This window comes from Diadema antillarum, unplaced genomic scaffold, assembly GCF_040938485.1.
Source record: "Diadema antillarum isolate AM-2024a unplaced genomic scaffold, OU_Dant_1.0 seq00001011_RagTag, whole genome shotgun sequence".
Lineage (NCBI taxonomy): Eukaryota > Metazoa > Echinodermata > Echinoidea > Diadematoida > Diadematidae > Diadema > Diadema antillarum.
Genome location: NW_027271847.1, coordinates 50,001 through 63,248, shown reverse-complemented (window position 1 = coordinate 63,248; position 13,248 = coordinate 50,001). Strand labels below are relative to the sequence as shown.

General features: G+C 39.0%; 1 protein-coding gene across 1 annotated transcript in view; it reads right to left on the bottom strand.

Annotated features, from left to right (window-relative positions):
• LOC139742644 (KICSTOR complex protein SZT2-like) overlaps positions 1-13,248 on the bottom strand; it is a 118,267-nt gene that overhangs the window by 102,718 nt on the left and 2,301 nt on the right. Inside the window, exons 2-13 of the mRNA XM_071653170.1 lie at positions 12,411-12,536; positions 10,333-10,515; positions 9,280-9,357; positions 8,288-8,380; positions 7,555-7,654; positions 6,470-6,709; positions 5,999-6,219; positions 4,939-5,038; positions 4,406-4,451; positions 3,656-3,813; positions 2,401-2,497; positions 844-978 (exon numbers count right to left, since the gene is read on the bottom strand). Coding sequence (XP_071509271.1) covers positions 844-978; positions 2,401-2,497; positions 3,656-3,813; positions 4,406-4,451; positions 4,939-5,038; positions 5,999-6,219; positions 6,470-6,709; positions 7,555-7,654; positions 8,288-8,380; positions 9,280-9,357; positions 10,333-10,515; positions 12,411-12,536 — 1,577 coding nt within the window. The remainder of the gene's footprint in view (positions 1-843; positions 979-2,400; positions 2,498-3,655; positions 3,814-4,405; positions 4,452-4,938; positions 5,039-5,998; positions 6,220-6,469; positions 6,710-7,554; positions 7,655-8,287; positions 8,381-9,279; positions 9,358-10,332; positions 10,516-12,410; positions 12,537-13,248) is intronic.

The following is a 13,248-nucleotide window of genomic DNA, read 5'->3' as shown; positions in this document are numbered from 1 at the left end:
AAGATCTGCTAGCTACACTGAGAAATCTAAGCTACAGGGGTGTAAATATCAAAGATGACACCAAGTATGAACACGTGTGTGTGAAAGTGTGAAAGACAAGAACAGGGACTAAAGGATGAGTCTTCCCACACTCCTTTCCATTACAGCATGTCTCAGTCCGCTCAAACCCACACTACATTAAACATCCACACTGCAAATTCTTCCCCTCCCTCCCCCCCCCCCCAAAAAAAAAAAAAAACAATGTTGCTTCAAATGTCCTTGAGAACAATCATACAAGTGTACTGTAAACAGGTACTCCGCAAGTCAACTGAAAAAAAAAAAAATCAACAACTCACAAAAAATATTGCCTCCCGTAACACACATGCACTATGTATTTTCTCCACGGTGTGGAATCACTATTAAACTTTTCATCTGAAAGAGATATCACTTTAATATTTATCATTCCTTCTCACTTGTTTTTGATACTTCTTACCTGTATTTGGAAATTTAATCACTTGCAACATTGTCTTAATATTCCCAATTAATCAAATGCTATACCAGTAAAATATATGACATACACACTAATAAAGTTGAAGCTCCTTTTTTTCTATCTCTCTTTTCTGCATACTGTCACTAAATTGTACAGTTTAGATTGGGCTTGTGTTTTCTGTGAATTATCAAACAAATTGCAATGACATACTTAGCACTTTGTTCAGGTGGAAAACAGGAACCAATGAAATACCATATAAAAAGCAAAAAGTTACATATCAAATTTATCAAATTAATCGATCACTGCCATCAAATGTGACTCCCTTGTGACTGATCCCTTTGATTATGATGTTACCACAGGCAACAACGACTAACCTCTGCAAGGTCTGCCAGAAGTTTCTGACCACCTTGGTGCGGTAGGTGTTCTGACGGCTGTTCTTCATGGGGCACGTGATGTCGTGGAGGAACTCGTAGCTCCCTTCCATAATGATCTCCACGTGTGTGACGTGTCTGGGACCCATGAGGAGGGGGACAAGAGCACAGAAATAAAAAACAGGAACAAAACAAGGGCCAATTCTCAGTATCGCCAATACCTAGGTGCGATGCGCAGAGTAGCATTTTAGATGCATTATGGGATAGCTCAGGGGACAAACTTGCCCCCGGTTTCTGCTGCATATGCACTCAGTCACATTCTGTCTTTATCCAGGGGCATTTTTTGTTGAAGATTTCCTCGCTTTCCATTATGTGACCAGCACATTGAAGCCTAGCAGTAGTGAACCATAACTCTAAAGACCGCAAATCAGCACAATATAGAAACTTTCAACTCTTTTAAAGCTGAATTATAGCCAAGAAAAAAGGAGTAACAACGTAAAAGCAGACATATAACTCCATTGAGTCGTATGGGAACTGCGACGCGAGCGAGATAACCGGAAGCAACAATGGCACCGAGGAATCCCACAGTGCATCTGTGACAGGGCTCTTCAGCATGAACAGACGTTTTCTGTGCATTGGCGATACCGAGAATTAGTTATAAGTCCACCATCTACGAAACCAATGAAGTGGAAATCAGTCTGAGCTATTGTACTGAAAGGCATTCATGGGAAGGCATTAGGGAAATATTGCACAACATTTGGCAGATTATCTTTACTGTAAGCCAAAGGAATACAATTCTCGCTATCGCCAATGACGTAAAAAACTCCTGCGCATGCTAAAGAGCTCTTTCACAGGTGCACTGTGGGATTCCTCGGTCCCTTGTTCGCTTCCAGTTGTCTCACGCGAGTCACAGTTCCCATACGATTCAATGGAGTTCTTTGTCTGCTTTTCCGTTGTTAGCCCTTTTTTTTCTTGGCTATAATTCAGCTTAAAAGAGTTGAAAGTGTCTAAGCTTTACTGATTTGCGGTCACTAGAGTCATTGTAGTTCACTACTGCAAGGCTTCAATATGCTGGTCACATGATGGAAAGCAAAGAAATCTTCAACAAAAAAATACCTCTTTATAAAGACAGAGCGTGTTGTTAGTGCATGTACAGCCAAAACCGGGGCAAGTTTGTCCCATGAGCTATCCCATAATGCATCTAAAACGCTGCTCTGCGCACGGCACCTACGTATTGGCAATACCCTCAATTGCACATAAAGAAAGACAAAGTGTACACCTATTGTTAATATGAACACAATACAATACACTACTATTGTAAACAAAAACCTTTTAAATCTTAAGCATTAAGCGGTCTGAGCTATTGTACTGAAAGGCATTTATGGGAAGGCATTAGGGAAACATTGTACAACATTTGGCAGATTATCTTTACTGTAAGCCAAAGGAATACAATTCTTCATAAAGAAAGACAAGGTGTACACCTAATGTTAATAAGAATACAATACACTACTATTGTAAACAAAAACCTTTAGAATCTTAAAGCATATTCAACTGCCTTACCTGCTGGTATAGAGAGGCCATGGGGCTGTCGCTATGTACTCTATCCTAGCATTGTACTTCCATGGCAATGCCAGACGTACCTCAATGTCATTCCCATCTGTAAGGAGATAAAATTTGAAAGCTGCGATTGATAACATTTGTACATGCAAAGCCTAATTCATGCACTTACATGTATGATATCTATCATACTCTGGTATAATTTGGTTAACATATCATGTCACAATGGAAAACTACCACCAAAGATACACCCTATTAAAGAAAAAAACATTACAGGTGCATATCAATGCTCATCATCAACACACGTCATATAACATTTGCTGGGTACCAACTATAAAAACCATTGTGTATTGCCTGTCTCAATTCATATGACATGCTGAAAACAACCACATGAAATGCATGATTCATGTTTACAAACTTAGCATACATGTTGCAAATCTTATTTCAAGCAACTTGATAGAAGGAAGTGTATTCAAAAGGAAGGAAGAAGAAGAAAATAAAAATTTCTTGCTTAAAAAATTTCCCATTATCAAAGAAAGACTATGTGTGCATGTACATACCACAAAAAATGGCATAAATACCAGGGGTGTGTTTAATATTACGTTTGTACAGTTGTATGCATGGGTGTACAATGTATGTACGGAATGTATATGCCTGATTAGTCAAAAAGGGCCTCAGCTTTTGATCCTAACAGAATCGTCATCAGGGGCAAAATGACATACAGGCAGGGAAAGCAATCACATAGAAGGACTTCACACAACAAGAACAATCATGGGGGGCTAGGGACACAGAACAAAGGAAACAAAAGGAAAGGGTTGGAGGTCATGGGCAAAGAGCCCAACAGGTAAAGGCAGGGGGATTAAAAAGCAGGAGGGTGGACAGACAAAAGGCAGAGGAGGGTCAGTGATGATCCTGAGGACCAAGGGGGGCAACCTGTGAAGGATAAGGATGAATGGGGAGGCAGCATCAAACAAGATAAGGAACAACAGAATGATAAAGAAAGGAAAAGAGTGAAATAGCAACAGCGTTAGTTGGGGTGGGGGGAGCAAGCAGCGAGCCCTAACCTGGTGTGCCAAGGAGAGGCAACAAAATGAAAGTGAGAGTCAACCAACAAATGCAGGTTACCAAACAGATCAAAGTATATATAAAATAATAATGATAACAATAATGATGATATTGATAACAGTCATAATAATGAGAATAATAATCATGAAAAAAAAAAAAAGAGGGAAACTAAACAAAAATTTATTTGACTGACTGTTGGTGAGGAGCGCATCCTTGATGGTGTAGCCCTCTCGGAGTCTGATGGAGAGGACGTTAGCCAGGCCGGTATGCAGGGTGGTGCTATTGTGCTTCTTACGGATGAGTGGGATGGTGCACAGTCCCTGATCATTGAAGGCAAACGAGGGCTGGATGCTGGAAGAGATTTTGGGGTGTTTTAAAAGAAGTCACTCCAAATTACACATTTTCTGGCTGCTGATATTGACTGACTGACTTGCCACAAAACAATCAAACCAGTTTGTATATGAATGGATATGAATGGATGAATTCATAATCATCTCACAAAATTCAAACTCACAAAAGGAAACGAATACATTGACTATACATTTGTGTATCCGTCAATGAATTCAAAACTCGCGAAAGGGAATGAGTACGTGGACCTATCCATCAATTAATCACGAAATCAAACACACAAATATTCCACTACACTTACTTTTATAATCTATATTGCCAAAAGTAGTTCATGCCCACTGCCATTTCATTCATAAAATCACTACCAAATCCACATAGAAATTCGCAATTACATAGCTTTACACATTTACAAGATTGATAACAGTAATAATCTGGATTTCAGAACATTTTACAGACAGCAGTTGGATCCACGGCATAGTGTAGTTTCCATATTGAACTTATCAAGTAACTCAAACTGCATATTTCTGAAGAGAAAATTACAAACTTTTCAAGCACATCATATTAGATACACCAAGGCTCAAAATCAACATCTTACCTTTCAGCCCATCCAGAGTCAGAAGAGATTACCTTGTGTTGACGGCCTGAATTTGGGGGAAAAAATGACCGATGTTAGCTGAACAAACAAGTCTATTGACAGCTATTCGGAGCATATTTTTACTTTATTATGACACACACTATGGTACATCTTAGTGGCGCATCACAATCAGGTTTTGACAAAGTTCCTATATATGTCTGCACTTCTCTGAAACACAAGATCTGTGTACAATTACACTGTATTTGTTTCGATCTATTCTACATGGCCACTAGGAAAATACTTAAATGCTTATATGCAAGCCATCATGGGACTGACAGTCCCCTCCAAATGGACAACACAGTATGGACAAAATGCCTCGCCTAGAGGCACAATTGCTGCAGCCAGCGGTTTAATCATTCTATTTGACTCTGCTTTACTTTGTTGAATAGACGTTTAAACTTGTTTTAATGTAATATTCGGAAATATCGCACTCATAAACATTGAATATTTGTATAATCATTATACCATACAACATGATAAAGTGATGTTTTCACCTTTGATGAGATCAATCTTGATACCATCAAGTCCTTTTTGGAAACTCCATGACAAGAAGGCTCTGTGGTATTGATTCATCTTCCCATCTTCCAGAGATTCCTGACATGGATTAAAAGCAAGGTCACAGACATAGGTGTAATCAGATGACTAATAAGATAAAGACGATTCATCTCTACTTCAACAACAAGTCTCTTGTTTAGATGTAATCTCATGACTGATAGATAAAGATGTTTGATTTTTACCTCAACAAAAACTCTCTTGTTTGTTTATTAATTCATTTATTCACTCACTCATTCATTCATTCCTTTCTTCCTTCTTTCCTTCCTTTCCATCTATACCTCAACAACAACTCTCTTGTTTGTTAATTCATTTATTCACTCATTCGTTCATTTCCTTCCTTTCTTCCTCCCTTTTCATCTATACCTCGACAAATCTCTTGTTTGTTTAATTCATTTATTCACTCATTCATTTATTCATTCATTCACTCATTCATTTATTCATTCATTCATTTATTCCTTCCTTCCCTCCCTCCTTCAAAAAAATGAACAAATTGCTTCAAAGGTACAAGTACACAAATACAAAGAACTGAAGATAACTAATGCAGAGAAATGGATATGTCTGATAAGTACTTTCTCACAAGGTATTTTTTTCCCCTGCAAATCTTCACAACAGCCAGGGATTCACAAACTTTTGGTCTAAGCACACTGTTTGTGTCTAAACCTTACTTGCATACAGAAATCTTCCCTTTAATGAGAGAGTGCAATAATGTTGAACCAACATTCTATCATTTTCCTTTTCCCTGCATTTTGTTTGTTTGTTTGTTTGTTTGTTTGACTGGGTTGTCCTTTACTCATACATGTAGCTTTTTTTTAAAGAATACTCAAGGTCTAGCAAACATCCTTTCACTCAAGATTCGGCACTCTGAAAGCTCTAACCCTTTGAAGACAAGTCCCAAGTATACTCAGGCAAGTGTCTATGGGAAATGCGTGTTGTAGCCAAATCAGCCTGTCCTCAATGGGTTAATCAACATTCTTTGAGTGAGGAATAGACTTCACTTACAAAGCTGGGGCAGCTGGAGAGGAAAGCGCCAAAGGTTGCCGTGGCGATGAACTGCATGATCTCAGTGTGGGGGACATAGCCAAAGCCGGAGTGAGGATGGAAGCCCTTGCCTAGCTGGATGAAGGAGCATGCCGTGGTGCTGGTCCTCATCTGAGACAGGAGAGTGTTCAGGGTTGGAGCATCAGGGACGGCAGCCACCCCGTCGGTGATCACTACAATACCTGGACGGGCAAAGCCAACAGCACAGCACAGAGTGTCAATACCCGCCTACCATCTTGTTTTATCTTGTGCAACTATTGAGGGGCAAGATGGAATGAGGGAAAGGTTAGTTTGACAACCTCCTCTTGAAAAAAACAAAACAAAACAAAACAAAACTATTCTTTGCCCCATCTCTGTAATCTGATCACAATTACCTGAACAGTAACTACACTTCTTCCATGTTGCACCGAATACAGTGTTTTAGTGTCATACCTGCACTCGTGTTTTCTGGCAGGAGCTGTAAGGCAAGGACGCCACACCACAGCATGTTGACGAACGTGGCCTCAGGGTTGGCCATCTCCACCTTGGGTGGAGGCCGGTGACTGGTGCTCCCCCTCCCCCTGCCTGGGCTGTCTGTGTGACCACTCCCAATAATGGTGTCCAGCCCATCGGTCAGCCAACCATCCACTCCATCGAGGGCGACTGGTTCAGGGTTGTTTGGCCGCAGCATACCTGCATGACAGAAGGTCAAAGATCATCTCTTAGAGTTTGTTAATTATCCCATTGAGGACGGACTGATTTTACTATAACACACATTTCCCATACACAATTGCCCTAGTATACTGGTACTCAGGACTCGTCCTCAAAAGGTTAAACAGTTCAAACTGAACACTACTGTAAGATACTATGTAAAATTCTTCCTTCTTCTTTTCCCCCATTGTTTTATAACTGAAAAGTTACAAATTTTCTGCAAACTCTATTGGGATTTCAGATTCTCAGCAGAACAGGGTAACCCTGACAGGGCTTTGTTCACTGATTAGCAGCGATGTCTGGAAACTAATGGCCAATAAATAGAGATTACCTAATCCCCCTAATCCCTACTACATGTAAGTGTCACTGTGTCCTTCCCTGTTGGACTGAGATACATTGATACACCTGAGTAGGCTTGAAAATCTACAACAAACTATAGGTTAGATTACTTTAATTGCTTTAACATGAAAAGCTTGGTAAGTTGAGACAAATGCCTGGTGACATAAAGGGTTAAGCAGTGATACAGGTGCAAGTTAGAATACACCTCGGGACTGTACTATAAGCCCAGGGAACCTGAAATATGGTGGTTGGGAAATGAACTCTAACTTCTTTTGAAGAGTTACTATTTGGTTCATAAACTTTAACAGGACTTGCTCACTGTAAAATGCAAAGTGAATGGACTCTTTCTTTGAAACTGACCAGTTTGATTGAGGAGACACTCTTTGATTCACTGGTACTCCGCCCACCTTTGCGAGCAGACATACTCAAATGTTTAGTATCTTGTGAGAGATGAAGGCAGTCAAGCCAGTGTTAATTAGTACACTCACTATTGTAGATCTTGTTCTCAAAGTCCTCCAGCTGTGAATGGATACGTTCGAGGAACACATCAACGTTCTGAGTTGTCAGAAGGCATCCTTGTACCAAAACCTGCAACAGCACAGAAGTTTCACACACATGTTTCTTGGAATCTGCTACACCGACAATTTTCTTTTATTTGTAAAGAATGTAATACGTTCAATCTTTTTACATGGTAGTGATCTTGATTTGCATTAATCGTTTCTGTGGATGTAGTGAATCAATATTTCCCAGAGTTGTTTATACTTATAAACTGCAACTGAATCATTTTCATGCTATCTTGCTTTACAAATAGATGGCTAACATTGTTATCTCTTGCACTTCATACTAAGACCAGGGACATCTCTTCCATATCCTGTTTTAAAATAAAGCTGTGGTTGTTACAAGTTTGTACTGGTAGAATTTACACACACACAATAAAACACACAGACACAGATACATACAATACACACATACTGTGTACATCATACAAACATACAAATGTGCAGACACACATAAAACACACAGACACAGATACATACAATACACACATACTGTGTACATCATACATACATACAAATGTGCAGACACACACATACACAAACACGTACAATATTTCTGCTTTGTACATATACACATGTACATATCCCTGATGTATTGTGCACAACTGCTACCACTATTGCTTGCCTCACTACTTCAATGCTGACCACCCACTCGTTCACTCACCTGCTGAGTTGTAAGTTGAGCCAGGGGAGTGTAAGCGATGACCGTCACATAGAGGTGGGGCGAGAGGAGAATGGGACTGCCCGGTACACAGAACTATGTACGAAATGGGACAGGGAAAATCACAGGAGAATTTAATACCCAAGCAGGTTCATTCAAACTTGCACAGGAAGTTTTGCCTCTGACACCCTTCACATGGACACATGTTTTATGCATACAATTTTAATCATTTCAAATTACTAAAAATTGCAGTTGCCCCATCAACAGCTTACTCACCCCAACTGATTGGTTGTTCTATGGATGTTGCCATTATAGTAAGTGCAATTATCGCAAAATGATAGAACTGAAAACTCCTTTACGACACATGCCCTGGCACTGAGCATGACATCATACACTATCATATCATTCCTTCTGAAAAAAAAAAAAAAACACTCTAATGACCTAGGAGTACCTTTCTACTTTATTGCCTCATTTTCCTTATTATTTCATAACTCCTCCTCATGGAAAATGAAAATGAAAGGAGGTTCATGATATGGAGGTACTGCTGGCCAAACTATGCAGTCCACAGCATTGTGATTTGAAATAAATGAATAGAGACTAAATATTCCTTGAGACTTTAATCTAAAAAATCTACAAACAGTACGTATCTTATCTGTAAATGCATGCATAAAGCACGCACTATGATGCACCTCACTTTTGCCCTACACCTCTATTACCATTGTAATCTTTAACATACTGGTTCATTTTTTTTTTTTTTTGTCTAGATATTGCATAATATTCTGCAAATCAGGCATGCTCTAGTATCTTAATTTGAGTCTTGCTTTTACAGCATAATACTCACTTTACTAAATGGAAATAACATTGTAAGCTCTTACATGAAGGTAAACAAAATAACATCTGCATTCTCTCCATTAATGTGATAGCATGTCATGCAGAGATTTCATTCACTGGCTTACTGGTCCATTAAAATATCCACATTTTGCTGTTCAACTTACTGGCTTTGTGATTCCCTTCAGGTATTTCTTCAGCGCTGCGTGACACTCGGCTATGTGGATGTTGCCAGATAGAATATCCTAGAATTAAGAAAAATGACAGGAATATTCTTTCATATTTGCAATTAAGTATTCCTGTGATGATCTCTACTACAGCCTAATTACTGTTAATGCACTGGTCAAGCATATGTTATGTGTGTTGCCCAGTGCTTGGCAATACAGATTCACACGTGCATTATGTACGTATGTCAACATGATGAATAGCACTTTATTTGCAACAACTTGGAAAATATACACTGTACTACTTTACACAAATGCTGACTAATGTGGTGCAAAATCTTGTCATTTCTGAAATGGAGCAATTTATCTGCGGGAAACATTCAATTTACAATGCTACAGGGGTACAAGAAATTTCAAGAATAGAAATATGTATCAAATACTTCTTATTTCAATACACCAATAGACACAGATTTACAATCCTCACAAAATATCTAAGTTTCTGTATTACATCAAGCGTGGGCCTGTGTTACAGTGTACTTTACTTTAAAGGAATGGTACAGTATTGGTAGAGATGAGAATTGGGCTTTTAATTTTTTGCGAGATACCAAGATAACACTTATAATATAGTACAGAGCATGCCATTTTAAGAGGAATTCAAAGTTTATTTGATGAAAATCGGGTTTGGAATGACTGAAACATCCAAAAACAAAGTAAAACAAAGCAATCGTTAGTCCCACACTTTATTAGAATCGCTCTTTTTGGATATCTCAGCCATTTCAAAAGCAATTTTCACCAAATAAACATTGAATTCTTCATAGAATTACATGCTCTTTCATATTTCATAAGAAGTTTCTCATTATCTCACCAAATAATGTTAGAAACCTGAAATTAGGTCTCAACCAAAACTACAAAACGATCCCTTTAATATGATACTGATGTATCTCTATATATTGTAATTGAGCGCATTTAGAAAAGATAAGCTTCTTCCTGACACCATTTACAATCTACTCAAATTACAAGCAAACCAAACAAGCTGTGCACCACGAATAAACTCACTACAGTGGTCATTGATGGACTTAAATCCAGTACAATGACAAGGCGGTAACGACGGGCCAGGAAGGTTACGTGACAGGTTGGCAGGAGACGGTACTGGACTTGCTGTCCCGGCGCAGGTTCCTGGGCTGGAGCTTGCTTCTTTGGCATCACAGAAAGTATCTCCAACTCTTCCGTAGAGTTCAACTGTGAGGTTAAACATTGTATGTACAAGATGTCGTAATTACTAGTCTCATGCTTCTGTTAAATTGTTTCTATCCACAGAATGCTGTACTTCCACAAAGTGGGACATCCTTCCTCTATGAGATTCTAAAAGCTCAAAGATGTTAGATTTTTTCAAGTTCCAGTGTGCAATGGATTGAGATGATATATAATATGCATGAATTGAACAAAAAAAAACACAACAACAACAACATAAAAAACTGGGAATGATAATGATAATGATAATGATAATGACCTCTTCCTGCACTGGCAAGTAACAGTATAAATGGATGAAATGATTGTAAACATTAAACTACATTTTGTGTGATTGCTTACTTAGGACCAAGGAGACTGCATAGTATACGAATAATTTATGAGTTGTGAGTGCATAGGGCACGAATATCACACGAGGCACGAGATAAGCCACTGGTCTATTCAACAAGGCGCATAGCGCCGCGTTGAATAGACCAGTGGCGAATCTCGCGCCGAGTGCGGTATTACGTGCCCCAATGCACGAACAAAATCATAAATTATTCGTTTTATACAACACCTTGTCCACAATCACAGTACTAAATTAGTGACCGCTTACTCAGGAAGGCCCAAAAATAAATGTAACATCAGGCAGAGAATTGTAAACCACCCTGTGTACTGCTTTCAAACACTCGTCATGATTCGACCACGACACAGGAATCACAAACTCCGCAGGGTCTATACCCATTATACGCTTACGTTAGATCGAGTTAGGCCTGACTGTTAGGCCGATCTGAGATGTCGGTAGCTCTAGTAGTAGGTCTAGACTTTGTCTATTTCCGAAAATGATTTTGTATAAAAACACAGAAAAATAATCAAATTACGGTTTCTCAACTTGAAATGAAGTCTTGATTTTGGGATCACTGTGGTCCACGTAGCAGATCAGAGTCAAAAGTAAAAACACAGCAGGAGGTGTAAAGGCCGCGATACATGCAACTAGCTAGGTAAAGTAGCTGCGCGTACACGTTAACGTTGCAGTACTCCGCCGCGCCTGGTATGGGAGACTTACCGGCAGCGCAGCGCAGCCGGCCAGCACGTACAATGTACACTGTAGTTTGCTGGCGCTTTGCTACGGGTGGGTGTGAGCCACAGAACATTGTGAGCGGTCATGCATTAGTAGCCCCCCTGCGAAGCCGTGCTATAGTACCTTCGAGCCATGCAATAGGCCCATGCCAGGGGCCTATTGTATGGCTGTCACTCTCAATGAGTTTGATAGGTATTTTCTATTGAATGTCATGTGACATGTTCTTGGCCAATCACAATTCGACATCATTCTGAGGTGTTGTATAATAATGGCTAAAACTGAGCAATGAGCTATGTAGGTCAAAGGCAAGCATATGGACCAAATGCATGTTTTTGGTTTTGTTGCTGTTTTTTTTTCTCTCTCTCTCCCTTACTTTGATTCATTGAAAAAAAAACTATATGACAAGAGAGATTGATACTTTGTTATGATAAATGCAGCATACTTGTTCTAATACAAATATCTTTTATTTATTTTATTTTTTTATTATTCATTTTTTTTTTTTTTTTTGGCAATGGGTGCATTATAGGGAATATAACAGACTGCCATTGTAGCTCCTCAAAAAATATAATTTGAAAAAACACTGCAGTACCGGTTGATGGATATGGTTATAATGCCTTCAACTGGTTGCATCTGAACAATTACTGTTCCACCTTGACACCACTTCAAATAAATGATTTTGTATACCCACTCTATGGATAATTCCTCTCTCAAACTGCACAAAATTTGTTTCTCAAATTATTCTGGACAGCACTCCTGGCACAAGAAAAAAAAAAAAAGAACACAAAAAGAAAAATAGTGACTCCAGTCAAGACAATCTTAGGCTTACCAGATGTTGCTCCTCCTTCACAGTGATGCATTTATTGATATTCCTAAGAAACCAAGATGCCCGGATGTTCCTTGAGATGCGGTACTCCTCCTTCATCAGCAAGTACACCTCAGCAGCATCCAACACCTGGTAAGGAGGAAACATCACACGAATCAAGTGCACCATGTTACAGAGATGCCAGCTTCTTGACATAAAAAACAGACAGAACATCCTAAAAAATATGTGTATGATTTTGGAGAGGAATATCAGATTTTCATAAAACCTTTATACCACCACTACGCACTAGCCCTGGGCCTGTAAAATGTCAAAGCAAAAAATGTTTCCCTGGTAAGAACGGGAAAGTAAAAATGTTGCACTACACATGTAAATGTAATTACTTCATTAACTTTCAGGAGAAAATTGAACAGCATCCGAATAGAATCTACTAGTTTACATGTAACAGTTAGAGGTCTATTTCCTGACATTTATACTCGTCACAAGGTTTTTGTGGGGGTTGCATGAATTTATTTCTACTTGATAGAATAATGTGGTTTTCTGCAGTTTTCTGTGGTTTATCTACAATCTTGATCTCTATTTAATAACTTGGATATATATAGCTGTCTAACGTCAGGGTTAAATTTTGTCTGTTTCCAGGAAAAATGTGCATGGCAGTTGAAATACACCCATGCCTTGGGTGTAAATATTTCAACTATTTGTAACATGTCATAGAAACTAGTGTAGACGATCTAGAACTCTAGACCCTAGGCTACGGGGCCTAGGCCTACATACTCTAACGTAGAGTCATTTACAAATGTAGATCTACATCATAATTCACACATGTTTAAACTTACACTGTATT